The sequence below is a fragment of the Hesperophylax consimilis genome, chromosome 25, assembly GCF_061612785.1.
Source record: "Hesperophylax consimilis isolate HC1 chromosome 25, BYU_Hcon_1.0, whole genome shotgun sequence".
NCBI classification, from domain to species: domain Eukaryota; kingdom Metazoa; phylum Arthropoda; class Insecta; order Trichoptera; family Limnephilidae; genus Hesperophylax; species Hesperophylax consimilis.
In genome coordinates this window covers 9,870,778-9,890,881 of record NC_142860.1, presented here as the reverse complement: position 1 = coordinate 9,890,881, position 20,104 = coordinate 9,870,778, and the positions used below count along the sequence as shown (strand labels likewise).

General features: G+C 34.8%; 1 protein-coding gene across 1 annotated transcript; it reads right to left on the bottom strand.

Moving 5' to 3' along the window:
* Nucleotides 1-18,231: 18,231 nt before the first annotated feature.
* On the bottom strand, nt 18,232-19,068 carry LOC149411518 (uncharacterized). The gene has a single exon (XM_089646671.1). It carries the CDS (start codon nt 19,066-19,068, stop codon nt 18,232-18,234), a length of 837 nt encoding a protein of 278 aa, XP_089502797.1.
* Nucleotides 19,069-20,104: the final 1,036 nt, after the last annotated feature.

Genomic DNA, 20,104 nt, shown 5'->3' with positions numbered 1-20,104 from the left:
GAGAACAATTATCATGACCTTCATAACATCATTGCTTAGTTGTCTACTTTAGACCTATATTCATATGTTGGTCAGTCATGTATATCCTAATGATTCCGTCCACACGACGCTCGAACAACACTCTGAGCCAATCCCAACAAGCAAGAAAGTTAATGAAAGCACTATTTTAGTGACTATTGATTTCATACACTTTATGCTGCCTTTTTGTCTGCTTAATTATTTATTTGCTATTTGGGAGAGGATCAAAAAAGTGTATCATGAAAAGTTTAGAAAATGGAGGATTAGATGGTTTGGGCGTGTAATAAGGTGGAAAATAGAGAAACGAAAGTAAAGCTAAGCACACAAGCTAAAATTATGTCTATCTTAGTGTATTACCTGTATTCCTCACGAATACATGTAACAGGTATAAAAACCGCTTGCACGGAGAAAATTGACTACCTACGTATTTCTAAAATCATAATACCGTTAAAAATATGACTGCGTGAACATTTTCTTATAAAATATTAGTCATTCAGAGTACATATGAACACGTGTTCACGCAGATGGCCTTGTCCAAATAAATATAATGGACGAAAGGCGAAAATATTATAATTTTTAAGAACACGTGGTCCGACTTCCTCTTAACATATTCCTGATTTAATTATAGTTTATTATGCAATTGGTCAATTCATTTGTTATAGGCCTCCAGTCCCGTTTTTAACAGGAAAACGATTAATTAGTCAGATTTTTAATAAATAAACAATATTTCATATCAGGAAGTTTGCTGCGTGTGGCAAACGGAGTCTAGAAATGATCGATTTAAGCGTAACGCGTTTTTTCTAATTTTTGTAAATGATTATGAGAAAAAAAAATAGTTTTAACTGTCAACAAATAAAAAAAACATTAATAACTCTCAACAAATTGAAAATTAAGTTATAACTGTCAACAAACAATTTTAACAAAAAAATAGTATTTTTCAAATTTGTTTCCTATGCATAAATAATTTCTTAGTTTACGCTTAATTTTTTTATTAAGTAATTAACATTTTTATTATAATTCTATCATTAATTGCCAAACGATACGATAGCTGCATTTTATCCAAAGCATTTTGGTATTCATAATCTAAGCCGATTCGTAGTAAAGATTAATTGAAAATAGTCATTTCACATATATATATGGCCCCATAAACTCAAATCAAGGATCTAAAGTTTGAGGATCTTAAGGTCTTAAAATCGTGGACGCGAAAAAAATATGACAAGGTACAATAAATAAGTACATAAACTACAAAATTTTTAAATATTTCATCAGATTCATTTATCATATGGCAGTGTTACGATGATCAGAGAAATTAGGGGTGCCCAAACTGAAAATGAATAAATTATTATAAAACGACTATTATTTTAATAAGACATTTCTATGTGATCAACATACTGACATTGAGAAGTATTTATTAGGTACAGGAGTCAGGCGACCGATTGCAACTTGGAAATCGTTTGTTTTTAGTATATTAAAAAGAAAGCATTGTTCAATGCATTTTGTATTAGCCTGTATACATGTGAGATCATATAATAACGCCTGCAGAATAATATGTGGATACAGAAGATACTGAATGCATTCGCCGGTCTGATGAACACCGTCTCACTGGAGCCAGGATGCGACTATTGGCCTCCGCCAACACGGTGGTGACCGCAGCTTACCATCACCAAGCGCCACTCTTGAGCGAGCGCTGGGCCCAAGCTCAACCAAGACCGCACCTTACATAATTAATAGCTTATTTTTATTTATTTCTAGATTTTCTCGTACCTCTTAAAGTTGATTGAATAAAAGTAATTATTGTTTATTTTATTTATTTTTAGATTCTCTTTTATTTCTTAAAATTGTTTTATCCACATAATTGCTGTTTATTTTTATGAATTTTCAGATTTACTTGTGTTCCTTATATATTTACATATATATATTATACAATCAATATGTATACCTCTATGGGACGTGTGGGATTGCACTATCCTCCTCACATATTATTATATATTCATTTTTTTTTTAATATTGTGACGGATTCATTTGATTTGACGGTTTAAAAGTTTATTGTGTTACGATCTTCGTCGCAAATAATATGATAAATTCAATTTATCGATAGATATTGAAACCATTTAACAGTACATTGTGAGACGATCTTTGTCACAAATAATGTGACGAAGTCAATTTTTTCGATAGATATTCAAACCATTTAACAGTTCATTGTGAGACGATCTTCGTCGCAAATAATGTGACGAATTCAATTTATCGATAGATATTCAAACCATTTAACAGTTCATTGTGTGACGATCTTCATCGCAAATTATGTGACGAATTCAATTTATGGATTCATATTCAAACCATTTGACATTTCATTGTATGATAATCTTCGTCGGAAATAACTAGTAAAATCCTAGTACTGGGTCTAAAAGTTAAAAACGCGACAGATGTAAAAAATTAAATTGTATGTTTCTTTTCACATTTAAGCTATTCATTAACATTACGAATATCGCAATGAATAAATAGAATGTTTTCTTTTTATATATTATTTTTTTATTATATTTTTATTTATATTCTTAAAAAACTTAGTCACCTCTTGAGGTAACCGTCCATGTTTTCTGCTTCAAAGCTCTACGAGCTGTTGGAGTTACTGTATCCTTTCGTGACTTGTCAAACGAAAAGCAAATCATATTATCAACTGTGATCTTCGGTACCGTGAAATTTACACAGCTATTTATGTTTGGTAATTCTCCTTATAAAAGTTACTTCCATCATGAGCTATGGAGCATTGAACACAAGGCATTGAGTACAAGGCATTTCCTTTGTATCGAAAAAATCTTTAAATCTTACAATAGTTTAGTCTTACGTCTTATTTAGACACGGTGTCCGGATACTCATGGTATAAACGGGAAACCGGTGATTCTATGTCAAATTTGGAGTCGATTTCGCCGAAACACTTTTTCGATTCGAGCTTTCGTTTCTGGAATTTTTTAAGGTCAAATTTAAATAAAATTTTAGCTAGAGGTTTAATTTAAGCTATTTAACATCTTTTCAAGTTGTCGATGAGTAGATGCGGCTTCAAAAGTTTTTTTAACACTTTTTAGTTGCTATTAAAAGTAGTTAAAATTCGAATGTTCAGATAGGAAATAAAAGTTATTTTGGGTTATCTATATAATGTAGATTCTACAGTTTACCGTTTGTACTACAAGTTTAAGGACACCGTGTAAATAAAAAATATGCGGACGGGGGGGAAAACCACGGAACTAGGGGAAGACCCATTCCATCGCATGTCAATATTAAGTACCTGCCTCTATTAGTTAAAATATGTAAATTATTATTTATTAGGTAATATTTTATTTGTGTCAGCCCTGTTTATAAAGTCAGACGCCGTGTCCACATGTCCATGTACAAAATCATAAAAGATATCTTTATCCAATACCGGCCCCTGCCTGCCCCCACCAGCCTCTCTGGAGAATGTCTGCTCAAACAAAATCAACATCATCTTATTTAAAGGATGCTGCGGGTTTGGACCCCCAATGAAATCATGATAGGACCCTGACTGATTCGAGGATCATAACATTAATCGTTTGTACCAAGTGGAATTCGTTTAGTATTGTTAATTGAATGAATTTAATTGAAGTCACGCCACATTACTACAATGCAGGTACGTTTAAATTCGTTAAAATGATATTAGGGTCAGGAGGGGTGATAATGACACGGAATCTTTCATATTATCTCACAAATGAATCAACTTTGTCATTTATGTATTTTATAAACGTAAATATTACAGATGTTTGAATAGTTTTTTATTGTGTTAAACATTTCCCTAGACAGTGGTTAAAAGAAAAAAAGTTGGTATAATTTTTATCCTCAAGATGGGGAAATAAAAATACACTAGTGTGCAAAAATTACACACATATGGCAGCAGTGCTATTTTACAGATAACGAAAAAGGAGAGAGAGGTGTAAATAAGAGACAACTTGGATTACATTTCTATTGTTTTTTAATGTGAAATCGCACAAGAGTCCCAACTCCTCCCAACCGTCTGGATCCAGTGTGACTGTGGCATTCCCAATTGGAGTATGTTAGGCTGAAGGTAGTGGGGAGGGGAAGGAGATGGGGAAGAGGAAGGTGGGGGAGTCCATGGCTATTTAGATCTGGTCACCAAACACGCCCAAAGCCATTTTAAGCAATGTTAAAATTATGGTAGTCTTTTACCAGGGAATGTGAAATAACACAAATTAATAAAAATAAAATTTACTTGCGCACACCGGGATTTGAACGCGAGACCTCTAGCTTGCTAGTCGAGAGCCTCACCCCTCGACCACGGAGGCCGCTTTTGTGAAGATAGTTTTACTTTTTTTTGTAAGCATTTATGGTGATAATTTTTTTTTTTTTTTTAAGAAAGACAAACATTTCCGGGTTACGAGTAACCTGACAATATTTAAAAATCTCCTACTACCACCACAGTAAGCTGAAAATGTTGCTTGTGTTGTGATGGAGGACTTAGCCAGCCGAGGAATTGAATACACTACGCCTGGGTAGGACCCAAACACGTTGTCAACTCGGCTACCGACCGGTCATGAATCATGAATTGTCAGTACAAAAGTACCATATAATATGTAGTATTTTATGTTTTTTTTTTTAAATAGATTATATAAGTATTTATACTACAAATAATACTGTCTTTTTTATCTTACTTATATCTCCCTCTTCCCATATCGTAGATGTTCAATAGTGAGTCCTTTGTTTTGATTAATATTAAATGTGTGAAGTTTTCTTAAGAAGTTTTAGCGATTTTCTTATCAGTGTCGTAACGACCGCTTTTGTAACATGGATTACTGTACGGGACCGGAAAGGCAAAAAATTACGAATATGGATAGTTGGACTCTATCATCTAAGGTGTCCGCGTGTGTATGCGTGATTTCAACCAAAAGTTGATAGAATGCATTGTCATCTATTTAAAAAGGCTATTAAAAAGTACCTACTATACTATATGAGCCTTTTCCAATTCTAACTGTTAACCGCACCGAACAAATAGCCAAAAAAACTTTAAATGTAAGATCAAAGTTAATTTTAGTATGCATAATCAATAGAGTCGGTGGTTTGGACGCTGATAAATCAATAATAATAATAATAATTGGATGACTTGTATAGCGCCGCTTTTCACCTTAAAATCGTTTAAATCACCTCAAACGCGCTGTACAAACGTATAAGACATAAGTTAAGTTAAGTTAATAAGCTGTTAAATCAATAATAATAATAATAATTGGATGACTTGTATAGCGCCGCTTTTCACCTTAAAATCGCTTATATCACCTCATAGGCGCTGTACAAACTTATAACACATTTCTACAGTGATCTATGTTATTACTTAACTATTTATGGAGAAAATATACAGTACAACACTTACCCGGTAGGTCACTTGAGATTAACACTTAATTAACATTATCTAATTGTTTATTGGCGAAATTTAGATACAGGATTTAGGACATAATTGGAAAATTGAATATAACTGGACTTCCTCTTAGGAATAGTATATTTTTTAAGGGTATGACAGCTTAAAAAGATAAGTTTTTACTTTAGACCTGAATTCTGTTGGACTTACTTACACAAACTTCATGTTTGTGTTCAATCGCCAAATAGATACTGTTATGTCTAGTGACTGTTGTAGCGACATTTCGCTTTGTCGATTGAACACAAACTTCATTAAGTTTGTGTTCAATCGGCAAATAGATACTGTTATGTCTAGTGACTGTTGTAGCGACATTTCGCTTTGTCGATTGAACACAAACTTCATTAAGTTTGTGTTCAATCGGCAAATAGATACTGTTATGTCTAGTGACTGTTGTAGCGACATTTCGCTTTGTCGATTGAACACAAACTTCATTAAGTTTGTGTTCAATCGACATCAGGTCTATTTGCCGAGTTTCAGCTCAATTGAATGTCGAGAAACGGGTTAATTTCCACTTCATTCACGGAAAACAAAATCGAAATTCCAATATATGTATTTAAAAGGGGATAACATAAAAACTTTTGACAACGATGATTATCCATCTCTTCGTATAGTTAATATTAACTTGATTTTCATATTATCATGAAAGTAAAATTCACCAAAAGTTTCGTTACATTTCTTTTTACTGCAGTACCAATTGACAATTTTAACATCCCGTATAAAAAGCTCACTTAACAATCTCAACATCCATAATTAACAGTAGCAACTTTATACCACATATTTTTTGGTTGTCCCCCTCTAAAAAAATGTCCTCTCTTCTATCTAGCCTTATCTAAAATCGCATCCCCTCCATTCAACATCTCATCTCTTTTAAATCTGAACTTGACTTCATTCTGCCTTACAATTATGAAATTTACCCATTTAAATGTATCATTTAACTAGGCAACCAAAAAAAGCAAAATTTGCACTCTTCCAAAAATCCAAGGCTAAAAAAATCTCACGTTCGTAGAATTTATCTGATAATAAATGGCTGTGAAAGAAGCCATCATTACTAACAATTTAATAATCCGTTTAGATAAACGAACCAATAAATTAACCGCGATCATATTAAGTTAGACACAAGCGAGAGAGCTTTTATTGATCACGACTCCGGAGCCGCCGCATTATTTATTAATATCTTCACAAGTCAAAACATATGATTTATCTTAATCAAACGTGTTATGATCAGTTATATCCCTTCCTTTCATTTCAACTAATTCCCCTTCTAAATATTGTTTGATATTTGGTCTATCGAATGATCTTTTGACTAAATAATGTGAATTATTGTTGCTACAATCTACTTTTCTACGTATGTTTAGTACTGTTAAAACAAAATAATTTAATCTTAATTCTAATTTTAAGTTTTTTTTTTACATATTTAATAATATGTTCATTAATATCCAATTTCTAAAATAATAGGTCTGCTGTAAAATTATTACTACGAGTAACAGCTGTTTCGCTTTATATATTTATAGTAATATTATTATTTTATATTTATTTAAGAGATATAAGGTAAACTATACGAAAAACTTATTGAAAAACGGATTAAGACAAGTTGTAGGTATATATGGATTATATTTAAGTCTTTATTTTACAGTAGAAAGGAAAAGGATTGGAGATGATTTTTTTAGATATTTTTATACATATATTTGGTAAGTATTTTGACCCTTATGCTAAAAATTAAGTAAATATCTCAAGAAAGCCATATTAAAACATAGACATGTTTACACTACTTTTTTACTTTGGTTGTTTGAATGAACACCAACAAAGTTCTTTCAAAAATCTATATCGACGCACTGCATGCTGCAGTTCACCTAACGATAGTCGTTATTTCACTGGACTGCAAATATAGCCAACTGCACTACAGGGGTTAAAATTTTCAAACCAATAACTTTTTTTTCCTCCTTCTGCCTACTATCATCATAAGCGGAAAATTTTACTATGATGGAGGGTTGGCTAGCATTATTATTAAACCCACTACGCCTGTATAGGAATCGGGAAACTTACCATTTGTACTATTAGACCAGTCTTTCTCAAAGTGGGCGATAACGCGCCCTTGTGGGCACTGGAAATTTTCAGGGGGGTAGTAGAAGCCTTAAAGAAAATTAGGTGGGCGTTAAAGAAATCTAGAGGGGCGACAAAATCTAGCCGAATTAAATAATAATAGTTTGTTTTACTTATTTTCAATAAAACATTTTTTATAACAAAACTGTACCATGGGTTATAGTCAATTGTTCAACGATTTCTGATAGCATCTATCGTCTTATTTGTGTGAACGTGGATTTAATGCTGCTGCAAGATACTGAACGGGGTGACTTACGGCTATTTTTGAGTGATTTCGAGATTTATATTAACAACCTCGTCGAAATTCATCAGATTCATCCTTCACACAAGATTAGTTTTAAAATCAAAGTCTTCTTTTAATGTCAAGATGAATACTTCTAAATATGAGTTTTATTTCCTCTCATTGAAACATTATTTGATCTCAGAAATAGGATATGAGTCACACCATATCAATCCCATCCATATACAAATGTATATTTTCAATAACTGTTTTTGAGATACGCAACATATGGTAATGTAAAAAAGTAATTAAAAAATTTTTAAAAAGATTTTTTTAAATCTCAAAGTAGGCGGTGTTTGAAATAAGTTTGAGAACCTGTCTATTAGACGAATAGAGAACATACTTTTTCAATTAAAATACTTTTAGTTTAAATTTCAGGTATCCAAAGTCTTTCTAACCTAAGCGGTATTGAATCAAAGAGATATTCATAAAATTGTATTTCAAATTACGCAAAAAAACTTTCATTCTTGTGCTTAAAATCTTGTTCTTTTTTTCTCCCCGTCTACGGAGTCAAGTCCATTATTCTTCAACTTTGTATATCTTACTAACAACTTAACAATTAAGGATGTACCTCCATAACCGGCAAGTAGGAAGGTAGCATAGAATAAAGAAAAAAACAAGAAATGTGATGTGGGCGTGTTTCATGATCCAAAAGTCTGATCATTTTTTGCTTAAGATGACACAATATCTAAAATAAATTCGGAATCTTAGGGACGTAAGTGCAGAACGGAAATATGCGGCGTCCGACCCCGGCGGATTGGACGAACCTACGGTCGAATTTTCCTTGGCAGACCTAGAAAATGGATCTTCTCAGATGGCATAATTTTAATAAAATTTAAATTAACTAACTAACGATCACGCCATTTCCCCGCATGGGCAGAGAGGATGGACCGCCAAATAACTTGGTCTTGGTACACATTCTTTTCCTAATTCGCATTCATACATCGTCTCATATGTACTCTTCTGTTATTCTGACATAGACCGACTCAAATATCTGGTTACTTGATCGTGATATGTCTTCCTCGGGCGTCCCTTACTTCTTCTACCATTGACATTCGCGTCTTATATTCTCTGTTATATCTGTATTTACTATGCAGATATTGTGTGTTGGGAACTCTGTTGGGTTTAAAAGTTGGGTTTTACTGAAAATAGTAAAAGGTTCTTCTTATAATTGTGTTTATTTACGTTACAATAAAAAGATCTGGATTTAGCTACACTGTTCATTACCCGAGGGTTGGTAATTCTCTCGTTCGAGAAGCTTGTTCCCTGTCAATATAATCTCACAAGTAATCGTACACTCTAGCGACATCTGACGGACTCTGGAGTAATCTTTATGACTAGCGCCATCTATCGATTAAATACTCAACCTTATTACCATACATCACATTCTCCTTACACTCGCTCTGCATGTCGAAACCATCTAAGCATCCCTTTCTATATCTTTGTCTTATCCTTACATCAGTTTTGCATTCTTTACGAATCTCAAGAGAGAAAGAACGCGTTCTAAATGGGCTAGAACCAACAGGTAATAAGTCAGCAGTGACATCAATTTCAATTCAAATCTACATTTCTAGTGTTTATTATCTATTCAGTGGTAGGTAGGTACTACATGTGGCAAGAGGCTTTAGAGGAGTATGGTCTTATATTAAGGGGAAATATCGCCTAATCATCGATCACTTATTAATAACAACTAATCATGCAATCAATAATAAATCAGTCGGCTCTGCCGACAATGTGACGGGAATTTCTGTGCCTGAAGTCTGATTCACCACATTCTGATATAGGTATTATACATTATGAAGATTAAAAAATGTAGAATTTACAATCTTACGAAACCAACTATGCTACAGTTCATAACTATGGTTCCGTCAATTCCCACAACTTTTCATTCATTAAATGCACGGAGAAAAATGATCCGGTTCAAAAAGTGACAGCATGACAACTTCCTGATTAAATATTAGTCAGTCAGAATATATCGAGAACATGTGTTCTTTTCCTAATAGATATCATGACGAAATGCTACAATATAAGTACGTCAATTACAATATCAACAGGAAACCAAACTAGACCCAATTTTAATAAATTAACGGTTTTTCATATCGGTAAGTTTTCTCCGTGTGGGACTTTTATTATTGAATACCTTCATAAATGTAATCTCTTCTTATTTTCTGTACTAAATGTAATTTTATTTTAGTTATTTGTACATCTAAATTTACAAATGATTCATTAAATAATACTTCACTTATTATTAAATTTTCTCCTACTTAACGTGGCTCCTAAAATCAAACCAACCTTTTAGTTTTTGTCAGCGCATTATAATATTTGCTCCTATTATATCCACTCGAGCGATTGATGTCATGTTTATTGTTTATATATATTTAAATTTACCATACTATTTCATTAATACCATTCCTCAAAATATTACAGAAACATTTTAAACTGCTTAATGCCAATAAATCCACCTAGATTTCACCTATTTCTATAAATATTCTATAACTTTGGCGCTTTATGGCCAAGCGATCGCTCAAAGTGTTTTGCAAACTTGGCATAATATACAAAAAATCGCTAGAGTGAGTAGAGTAAATGTTACGTATTGGCTTTGTCCTTTTTGATAGTCTGATTTGATTGCACGTGTTATCTCTGTAAATGTCTTAGTGGTATATAATTACAGGTTTCGGATTTCGGAAAAATTTTAATGGATAAAAAAATTATTTACATTCATTTCCGTCTCATTCAAAATATTTGTACTGAGCATTTTGACCACGAAATACCATTCCCCGGTGGCTGAGGCTAATCAAGATTAACAGATCTGGCCACATGCGACTTGTGCATTCCTTCATTTGGATCATTTATCTTATAGCAATGAGACATGAAATGACAACAGACGACAGAACACCCTGTAATATAACATAACGTCAGCCTACTCAAATACATTTGTGGTTATAAATACATAACTACTGAATTTGGCTGAAGCGGTTTTTTTTAAACACATCCGAAAAATAAATAAACGTAGAAAATACAATAGAATGTTTTACGAAAGGAAGGTTCGCGAATGTTTTCCAAGCGCGTCACGTAGTCAAATAATTCGATCTCGATGTCAAGGTTGCTGGTACTGTACTGTCAATTTATCTTCCCGCTGTCGCTTATATGTGAAATATAAAACGTTGTCGAAAATTCCAGTTGCTACAGTAACAAATATTAAAAAATAAAAGAAAATCCAAGAACCTTGTTTGGCAAAGGCAGAAACTTCTAGAATGACGTCCGACTCAAGTAGTGGCGTACCACTACGCCTTTACTGAGTACAAAACATAAAAAAAAATTATAAGAATACCGCACAGTCCCAACTGCTCCCAACCGTACGGAGCCTATTTTGTTTGGTTATTTAATATGTTATGGGCATGAAAAAATTGTGGTGACCGGATAACTCATCAAAATGATAGTTCATCACATCTTTAAAAAGTTATATAAAGTCATGGAAAGTGATTAAAGAAAAACTTTATTAACTGGGTTAAGTATTTTAGGTTAGGTTAGGTATAAATTTTTTTTTTTTTCATCGTTTTTAATGACTTTATATCACCTTTTAAAAGTGTGTTGACTTGTCACTGTGTTGAGTTATCATGGAACCATAATTTATAAGTCTTATTACATAAACCCCACAGGTGTACAATTAAAAAAAACAGATCTGATAAGTAATTTAGTTGCATTTGTTAATAATTGCGGTTGGTGTGTCAAAAACTAAATGCTTGATTTATTGTAAATCAATGTAGTTTTTATTTGCATACAGACTAGAAACCTTCCGAGAAATCATTTTGAATAATATCAAAGTAATTGACTCGTTGTATACAACGATACCTATCGTATAATTATTGCTCATTGAAATTATACCACCCAAACACCAAGCACTCCGAAATAAAATTTAAAAAAACATAAATAATAAATAATCATAGATAATGTGTAATCAGTACCTACCTAGTCCTTAAAAAATTATAGCATTTTATTTCGAGCACAATAATAGAGATAATATATTTTTATCGAGACTAGCTCGAGTAGAACTTGACAAAGAAACGTTGTATCTGTTATTTCGTTACTACTTATGGATCATAAATCATCGAGAGATTTTTTGTGTCGGTTTTTTCCCATCTCTATTATTTAATTATCGAATCATAATCCTTTATTGTATGCCGAGCAGTGGCGTACGACGACGGGTACATTCCGAGCATATTTGTAAGTAAATATCTGTTTATTTATTCAAACATTCAATGTATTTAAATAAAAGTATTTCGTATGCAATATACATTTACATAACATTATGTAAGTATATAGTAAATTGCATTTCAATAAAACAGAAAACCTTTTCCTTTATCTACACGGAGAAAAATGAGATGGATGATTTATTTATCAATGAGTTCAATCAGAATATATCGGAACACGTTTTCATGCAGGTGTCCTAATCCTGACAAATATTATGAGGAATTTCGACAATATTAGTATTTTTATGAACACGTGTTCTGCCGTTCTCATAACACATTCGCGTTTTACTGATACTCTTTTAGGAAATCTGTGAATTCATTCGTTAAAATCCTGCAGTCACGTTTATAACAGGAACAGGAAGATTTTGAACGCAAATTCCTTTTCGGAAAAAACTCTCAAACGGTGAGTTCTGGAGTCATGTCAATTTTTTGTAAAGAATTCTTGGTATCTTAATGGAGCTATGTATTTTCATTTTTCCGCATTACTTTCACCATGAGCTATGAAGTGATGAAATATCAATATAAACATAAAAAATAACAAAAAAACAACTTATTTTGGGTTCCATATTATCTTTCACCAAAATATAAGATTTTCTTAGTTTTAAAAATTTCAATTCCAAAAAATATATGATGAATAATTAATTGTGGAGGAGCCTACCTACCTAATATATTTTTAAGATTTTTATGGTGGAATAAATTATTGATTCAAACCTCTAATTTTAATTGATGTGGTCGAATTAGCTCAGTCGTTAGCCGGCAATTAGAGGTCTTGGGTCCAATTCCGAGATGCTGCCGATTTTTACTGTCTTCAATGATTATATATTTTTAAGAGTTTTTCAACTGCAATTTGCATAGACTTTTTACTTCATAGAATCATTATTCTAAAAACATAATATTTAATTACATTTACATTATATAAAAATATATATATTTTTTTAAAAATAATATTTCACTCTACCGCACTCTACCTCTAACAATCACGCAAGTTACCGCCCGGGAGAAGCGACCTAATCAAACAAACGATTTTAATTTGAGATCTCAACTATAAAGGTACCGGCGATAAGGGCGAAATTTGTCTGCCAACGTGACTTGCGGATTCCTTCTCTTCTCTCCAAGACCGCCTCTGATATTATAGTTATAAGACATCATTTTTTTAATTCCATTTATGATGGGATCATTTTTTATTCCACGCGATCTGCTCTGAAGGAATTGCTAACAATATTGTGATGACATCACTACTAATAGTGGTTACCTACCCACCTAACAAGAAAGGATAATGGTCCTTATTATTATTTATATGAATACCATAATAATAATTTTGTTTTCATACTGATCCCCATATGCAAACTATATAGGGTCCCATATAAAAATATTTGCTATACACAATCTTCATTTTCATACTTACGATTTCATATAGATGATAAGAAATTATATTTTGGGGCGGTACTAAGTAGTCAAAAATGGCAATACCTTGAAGATAATCACATCTGTCATTTGTCCTTGCCGTTGCCGTCAACAAATCATAAAAGATACATCAGAAATTCACAATACCGATCAGTAATATTCGTTCACAATCAGTAATAAACACAGTATTATAGTATATAGTATTTTAAAATACATATATTTGAATTTCGATTTGGTTTTCATTAATTAATTAATGCAGAGGAATCTTGGAAGTGGAAATCAACCCACTTCCCGACGTCTGATCGATTTGAAACTCGGCAGATATACTCGTTGTTTATGACACTTTAGGTGGCACTCATAAAAATTAACAACAGTTAATATAAGAAATAAATTAGTGATATCAATCAATTAGAAATTGGCAGATAGCGCTGTTCAATCATTTTAGTGAACATTTTCTCTCTGGAAGATTCAATCCTCAGTCAAACAATTTTTTATTTAAGTTTTAAAAGACACCGCAGTTAAGGCTATATAAGACTTTAATATTGGGGTTTGCTCGACGCTCACATTTTAATTATTTCTGATAAACGTATTACTAAAACCTCGAATGTTACGGATATACTTTATTTATATTTAAGATTAATAAAACCAGGAACTTATAAAAATTGTTTATCTAAAATGGTTTGAAAACTTTATAAAACATTTTTCAACTATAAATAAAAAGGACTAGATTTTATTTTACTAGAAGATGCATTAGTAACTTTCCGAGGGATCCCTCTAGAAACACTTAAGATTTTAGTAATACGTTCATCAGAAATAATTAAAATAAACCTCACGAAAAGATCGATTTTCTAGGCCTGGTAGAGCAAAGTCAACCGTAGATCCTTAATAATCATGGCCAAACTTACGACTGCTGACATCTGTGTTTCAGTAGATAATGCTTCTTTTAAGTAAAGTTGCAAACCACCTCAACTAATAAATAAAATATTCTACCCAGAGATAGCGGAATACATAAAGCTTTGGCTACCAGACAACAGATGTCTATCTAACAAAAATATTTTGAATAAAAGCTTTTCTTCTATGTTCATAGATGGCTCGATTCATTTAAATTAATACGTGAATGTCGATTTTACTAAATTTTTCTAGTATTTTTGTTGGTAATTGGATAAACATAATAAATAACATCTTTAGAAAAGAAAATAATTAATAATGATTACTTTTTCAGGAAGGTCTCGGAATCTTTAAATCTACGTATGTATTGATATCTCAAATTCAAATTCAAAAAAACATTTATTGCACAAAAATACAGAGTACAAACGGTATAGCTTATAGGTACATCCTATTTGTTTCAGCTAAACCAGAGGTTCCCAAACTTTTTTGTGTCATAGACCCCTTGCCATGTTTTTCTGTTTTTGGTAGACCCCCTACTTACCTGATATTGATTTTTTGTAAATTTCTAACTGTAGTGAAGTTTAGTGTTAAAAACTTAAAGTAAAAACACATGTTCAGTTTTATACATTTATTAATTGAAATTAAATTACAACTACTCAAAATAAAATTTTGTATCTGTTATATAAAATAAACGTAACATAAAATAAACTAAGCAATAAGTAAATGTTTTTAGTGGGAAGGATGAACCTGATGCTTTAATAATAAATTATCAACATTTGGCGTCAATTTTGTAAGGTTTAATCTTAAGTCTCCTCGGCTAATGATGTCCAGTCTGTTTCTTTTTTTCGTTAGGAGATTGGTAACAGCGCTGAACCCCTTTTCCACAAGGTATGACGATGGAAGGGAAATTAAAAATTTCCTCGCTATATTCCATAATACGGGATAAGTAACGGGTATGTTTTTTTGCAGCCAGAAGTGCTGATATCCGTGCTTAAACTGAACCTTAAGTTCTTCGTTTGTACTTATTTCAGTCAGTTCCTCTTGTTTTATGACATTCGTTTCTTCTATGTCACCATATGGGTTAATTATCCACGGTGGTATTACCATAGTCAAAACATCCTCAAACCTAGTTTCAATATCTGAATAGAGGGCATTTAAATGTTGAACGTAGGTTGAAACGTCGTATTCCTGGCAGTTTGTCTATGACAAATTGGGGAACTAGGAAAATTCTCCCCGTCCAATATTTTGCTTCATTAGTTTAACTCTGGTAAGAAACGCTGATAAGATGGACTTTGTTTTAATCAAATTTAGACTGTCGCCTTGTAACTGCAAATTAACCATATTAAATTTTGTAAACAAATTTGTTAAATAGGCGATGTCTGTTTTCCACTTCATTAAATTGTCTTTTAAAATATTATCTTTAGTATCCAGAAATTCTAAAATAGTCTCAAAAAGTGCAAAAAATCTTGTCAAACATAAGCCTTTCGACAGCCAGCGTACTTCAGTGTGAAGGAGTAATTGATGAAAGTGTTCGTCATTTTCTTCACACAACTGCGCAAATAACCGCGTATTCAACGCGTTGCTTCGGATTTGGTTTACTGCATCAATGACTAATTGAAGAGATTCATGTAATCTAACACTCAAATTTTTAGCAACTAAATGTTGTCGATGGATGACACAATGTATTGCTAACACCCCTGGTACATTTTGTTTTAAATAGCTTATTAATCCACAATAACGTCCAACCATGGCAGGTGCTCCATCTGTAGCTACTGACATTATATTTGATAAAGGGATTGCTTTTTCAACGAAGTAATCCTTCAAAACATGAAATATTGATTCACCTTTAGTGTCGGTTAAGTGTAAGTAAATAGGTACTATCGTGGACCCCCATTTTCATTTCATTTGCAGGTTGTCATAGACCCCTGGGGGTCGATATAGACCACTTTGGGAATCACTGAGCTAAACCAACAAATACACATTTTATTACAAAACCCAACAATTACATGTTACCTATATGTGAAATATGTGTAAATAAAAAATAAAAAATAGAGGTATTTAATTTATGTAAGGTATTCATTTAAAGCAGAGGTTCCCAAACTTTTTTGCCCCATAGACCACTTGCCAAGTTTTTTTTTTCCGTAGACCCCCTGCCTGCCGAATATTGAATTTTCCTAAAACTATTAACGTCCCATGTGATAATCATTTATTTTTTTAGTAAAAATATTCCCTTCCCTTGCCTGCCCAACAACGGGGTGGCGGTATAGTTGCTATGTCTTTACATTGTGCAGACAGGGGCACCCTTGTGAGGTATTACACCAAATGAAAATGAAGTAGGATAAGCAACGGGAATTTCTTTCTGTAGCTGGCCCCACAGAACTTCTCCTTAAGTTCTTTGTCAGTACTTATTCCGGTCAGTTCTTCTTGTCGCATGATATCCTATTCTTCAACGTTGCATTTCCATAGTCAAAATGTCCTCAAACTTAGTTTTGAAGTCTGTGTGAAGCGCGTTTAAATGTTGAACGTCATTATTGCCCTGGACGTTTTTCAAAAACAAGTTGGGGAACTAGCAAAATTTGCGGCTTCCAATGTGCAATGTTTTGCTTGAATATATTAATTCTGACGAGAATAGGAACGTAGACTGTATTTATATACCTCAATTAACAACTTTACGAAATATAAAATACAAATATCAAATAAGTAATTTCTCACCAATTATATTTGTGTTAGACATTGATGTATTATACTATGGTGTTAGGTCTATTGTGTCATTTACGGAACTCCTAAATGTTAACGTGAGGCCCTTGAGGTGTTTTTGCACAAAAACGGCGCTATACAAGTCATCCAAGTATTATTATTATTGTATCAGACGCAAGTCCTTTACATTGACTGTAAATGGGGGGTGCTGAATCTTCTAGTCGGTGAGCTGCTTTATGTTCAGGGCCTTTTCCGGTTGCTGTGATGTCGTGTATCCAAGGAGAGAGCAGTAGGTAGTCCAAGGAAGCGAGAGGTCAGAAGTCAAAGGCGGTTGTAGTTGTTCCAGCGGGAGAAGCAGTCCAGAGTGAAGCGGTCGAGAGTAGATGTCGGAAGAGAGAGCCTTGAGATCGCTTTACGCGCGGTATATATAGGACTAGCGGGGGCGTGCACACATCGGTGTATGCGCGTCTGAAACGCCCCGCGTAAACGAGGTGCATTTTTGTGCAGCTTCGTGTGTTTTCATATGACTTTAATAGTCAATATTAAAATTATTTATTCAATAGTACTCTTTACGCCGCTTCATCTCATGAAAACTGTTTTTCCCTAGCATTTTTAATGTTTTTATAATAAATTGTACAATATGAATCAGTGGGTCCTCAGACCGACATTGGTGTGAGGAAATCCTTATAACTATTTAATATTAATGTTTACATATTTCAATATTACTTTACAACATAGACGCGAGTCCAGCCTTTCAACCTGTATATTTTTATTTTGCATTATGGCGGCGAGACTCACGCAAATCTAACATTAATTTGCGCAATTATGTATGAAAAGAGAAATATTTCTAGCATTATAGTGGCTTTGCGCTGATTGGCTGACCAACGCTGTTCAGTGTTTGGCGTTGCTTCGCCTGGGTAAAGGAGAGGGGATGCGACGTAAATACTGGGTCCACGGCTTGCGATGTGCCCAATGCTCTCCAGCCGGGGAGGGGATACCACGTAAATACTGTGTCCGAGCGCTCGTTGTGCTCAGTACTCGCCGGCCGGGTAAATACAGCTTTCTTATCCTCCCGTGGTCAGACATCTGCTTTGCGGCCTTTGGGTAGCATTGCGTAATGCGTTCGATACATCCTCCCCCCGGTGCAGTATCGGCTGCGCCTAGCAAATTCGAACGTGACGGGATGCTTTTGTCCGGCGGCGATCCATTCGGCCGGTTCCTTTTTGGCGGCGTGGGGGGGCCTCTTGTGATTTAGGGCCCGTGTTTGGTGTCGTCATGAGTACGGCAATTTTGACCGCTGGGCGCACGTACACTCCGGTGTTGGTTTGGACCCGAACGGTCCTTACATGCCCATCAGCGGCGGGCATTGTTTCAATGATTCGCCCGCGGGGCCAACTATTGCGGGGCAAAGCGGGATCCACGATTAGCACAAGATCACCCGTTTTGATAGGGGTACCTGGCTGGTGCCATTTTTGACGTGCGGCTATAGTGGGCAAGTATTCCTTCATCCATCGCCGCCAAAAAATATCTGCTAATTGTTTTCTTAGGCAGACATCTTCTTCTTTTGCCGCATACAGTGACAGGTGTGGCCGTTTTCCTACTGATCCCAGCAAAAAATGGTTAGGGGTTAGCGGTTCCTCATCTCTCGGGTCAACGGAGACATGAGTCAGCGGGCGATTGTTCACTATGTACTCTGCTTCTGCCAGGGCTGTGAGGAGAGTTTCTTCTTTCGGTGAGCGCTCTTTCATAGTTGACTTGAGGGCTCTCTTTATAGAGCGCACGAGGCGCTCCCAAGCTCCCCCTATGTGGCGAGACAGGGGAGGGATAAATTTCCATGATGTTTTTTGTGTTGCAATGTAGTTTTGTACTCTGGGGTCTCGACTGATTGATTCCAGCGCGTCTCGGATTTCTTTGTCAGCACCATGGAAATTAGTCCCATTATCGGAGTATATACATTCGGGCTGGCCTCGTCTAGCTGACATTCGCTGCATTGCCATTATAGCTGAATCGACACTTAGTGAGGCCGCTAGCTCGAGATAAACAGCTCTGGTTGACAGGCAGGTGAATAATGTCCCGTACCGTTTCTCTCGACGCGTGTCCACGGCGTCGAGATAATCATCCATATATATTTTTTTTTCCTGTATGGCTTTTGCCACGGCGGTATATTGCACTTTGTGTTGCTCAGCTACCTTGTTTCGCACGAATTGCGCGCTGCTTGGGGAACAAGTTGCCCCAAACATCATTGAGGTGAGCATGTAAGTGTTCGGCTCTTCATTTGGCGTTGCTCTCCAGATAAATAGTTGAGATGGTTGGTCCTCACTTTTTATTTTTATTAGTAAGAACATTTCTGCAATATCTGCCGCGAGCGCGATTTTTCCATCGCGGAAGCGCAAAATATTACCCAATAGCGAGGAGAGCAGATCGGACCCTGTTAACAGCTGATCATTTAATGATATATCTCGACAGCGGCTTGCTGCGTCGAAAACCACTCTTAGCTTTCCCGGTTTATTGGGATTAACTACCGCGAAATGCGGTAAGTACCATTTTCGAGGGCTTGGAATGGCCGCCTCTTGAATATTTAATTTGCGCGCGTATCCACGTTCGATCAGAGAATTAATTTTCATTTTATACGCTGCTGCTAATGTATCATTCTTTGTAAACTTTCTCTCCAATGCGTACGATCGTTTTAGCGCGCACTGTTTGCTGTCAGGCAGGCGAGTATTATCTTCTTTCAACAGTAGGCCCGTTTCCCACCGGTCGGTATCATATGGCCGAGTGGTGTTTTCCATAAGCGCCTCTGCTCGCTGAATGGTCGCACTTACACGTTCCGCTGACGTCACTCCAAGTGAATCGATCGCAAAGTTTTGTTTTATTAGCTCTGAGAGCTGTTGGTCTCCACTCTCGGTTTCGCCGATAATGCTCAGCGTTATATTTTCTACGGGATGAATGCCTCCATGCGCGATCCAACCGAGTGCAGTACGGGACAGTATTCTTTTCTCTGTGTCTTCGCGCACCTCTCTTGACACGATAAGA

Bases quoted from the DNA above. Each gene is read 5' to 3' on its own strand.
- LOC149411518 (XM_089646671.1), bottom strand. From the start codon at position 19,068: ATGGCAATGCAGCGAATGTCAGCTAGACGAGGCCAGCCCGAATGTATA.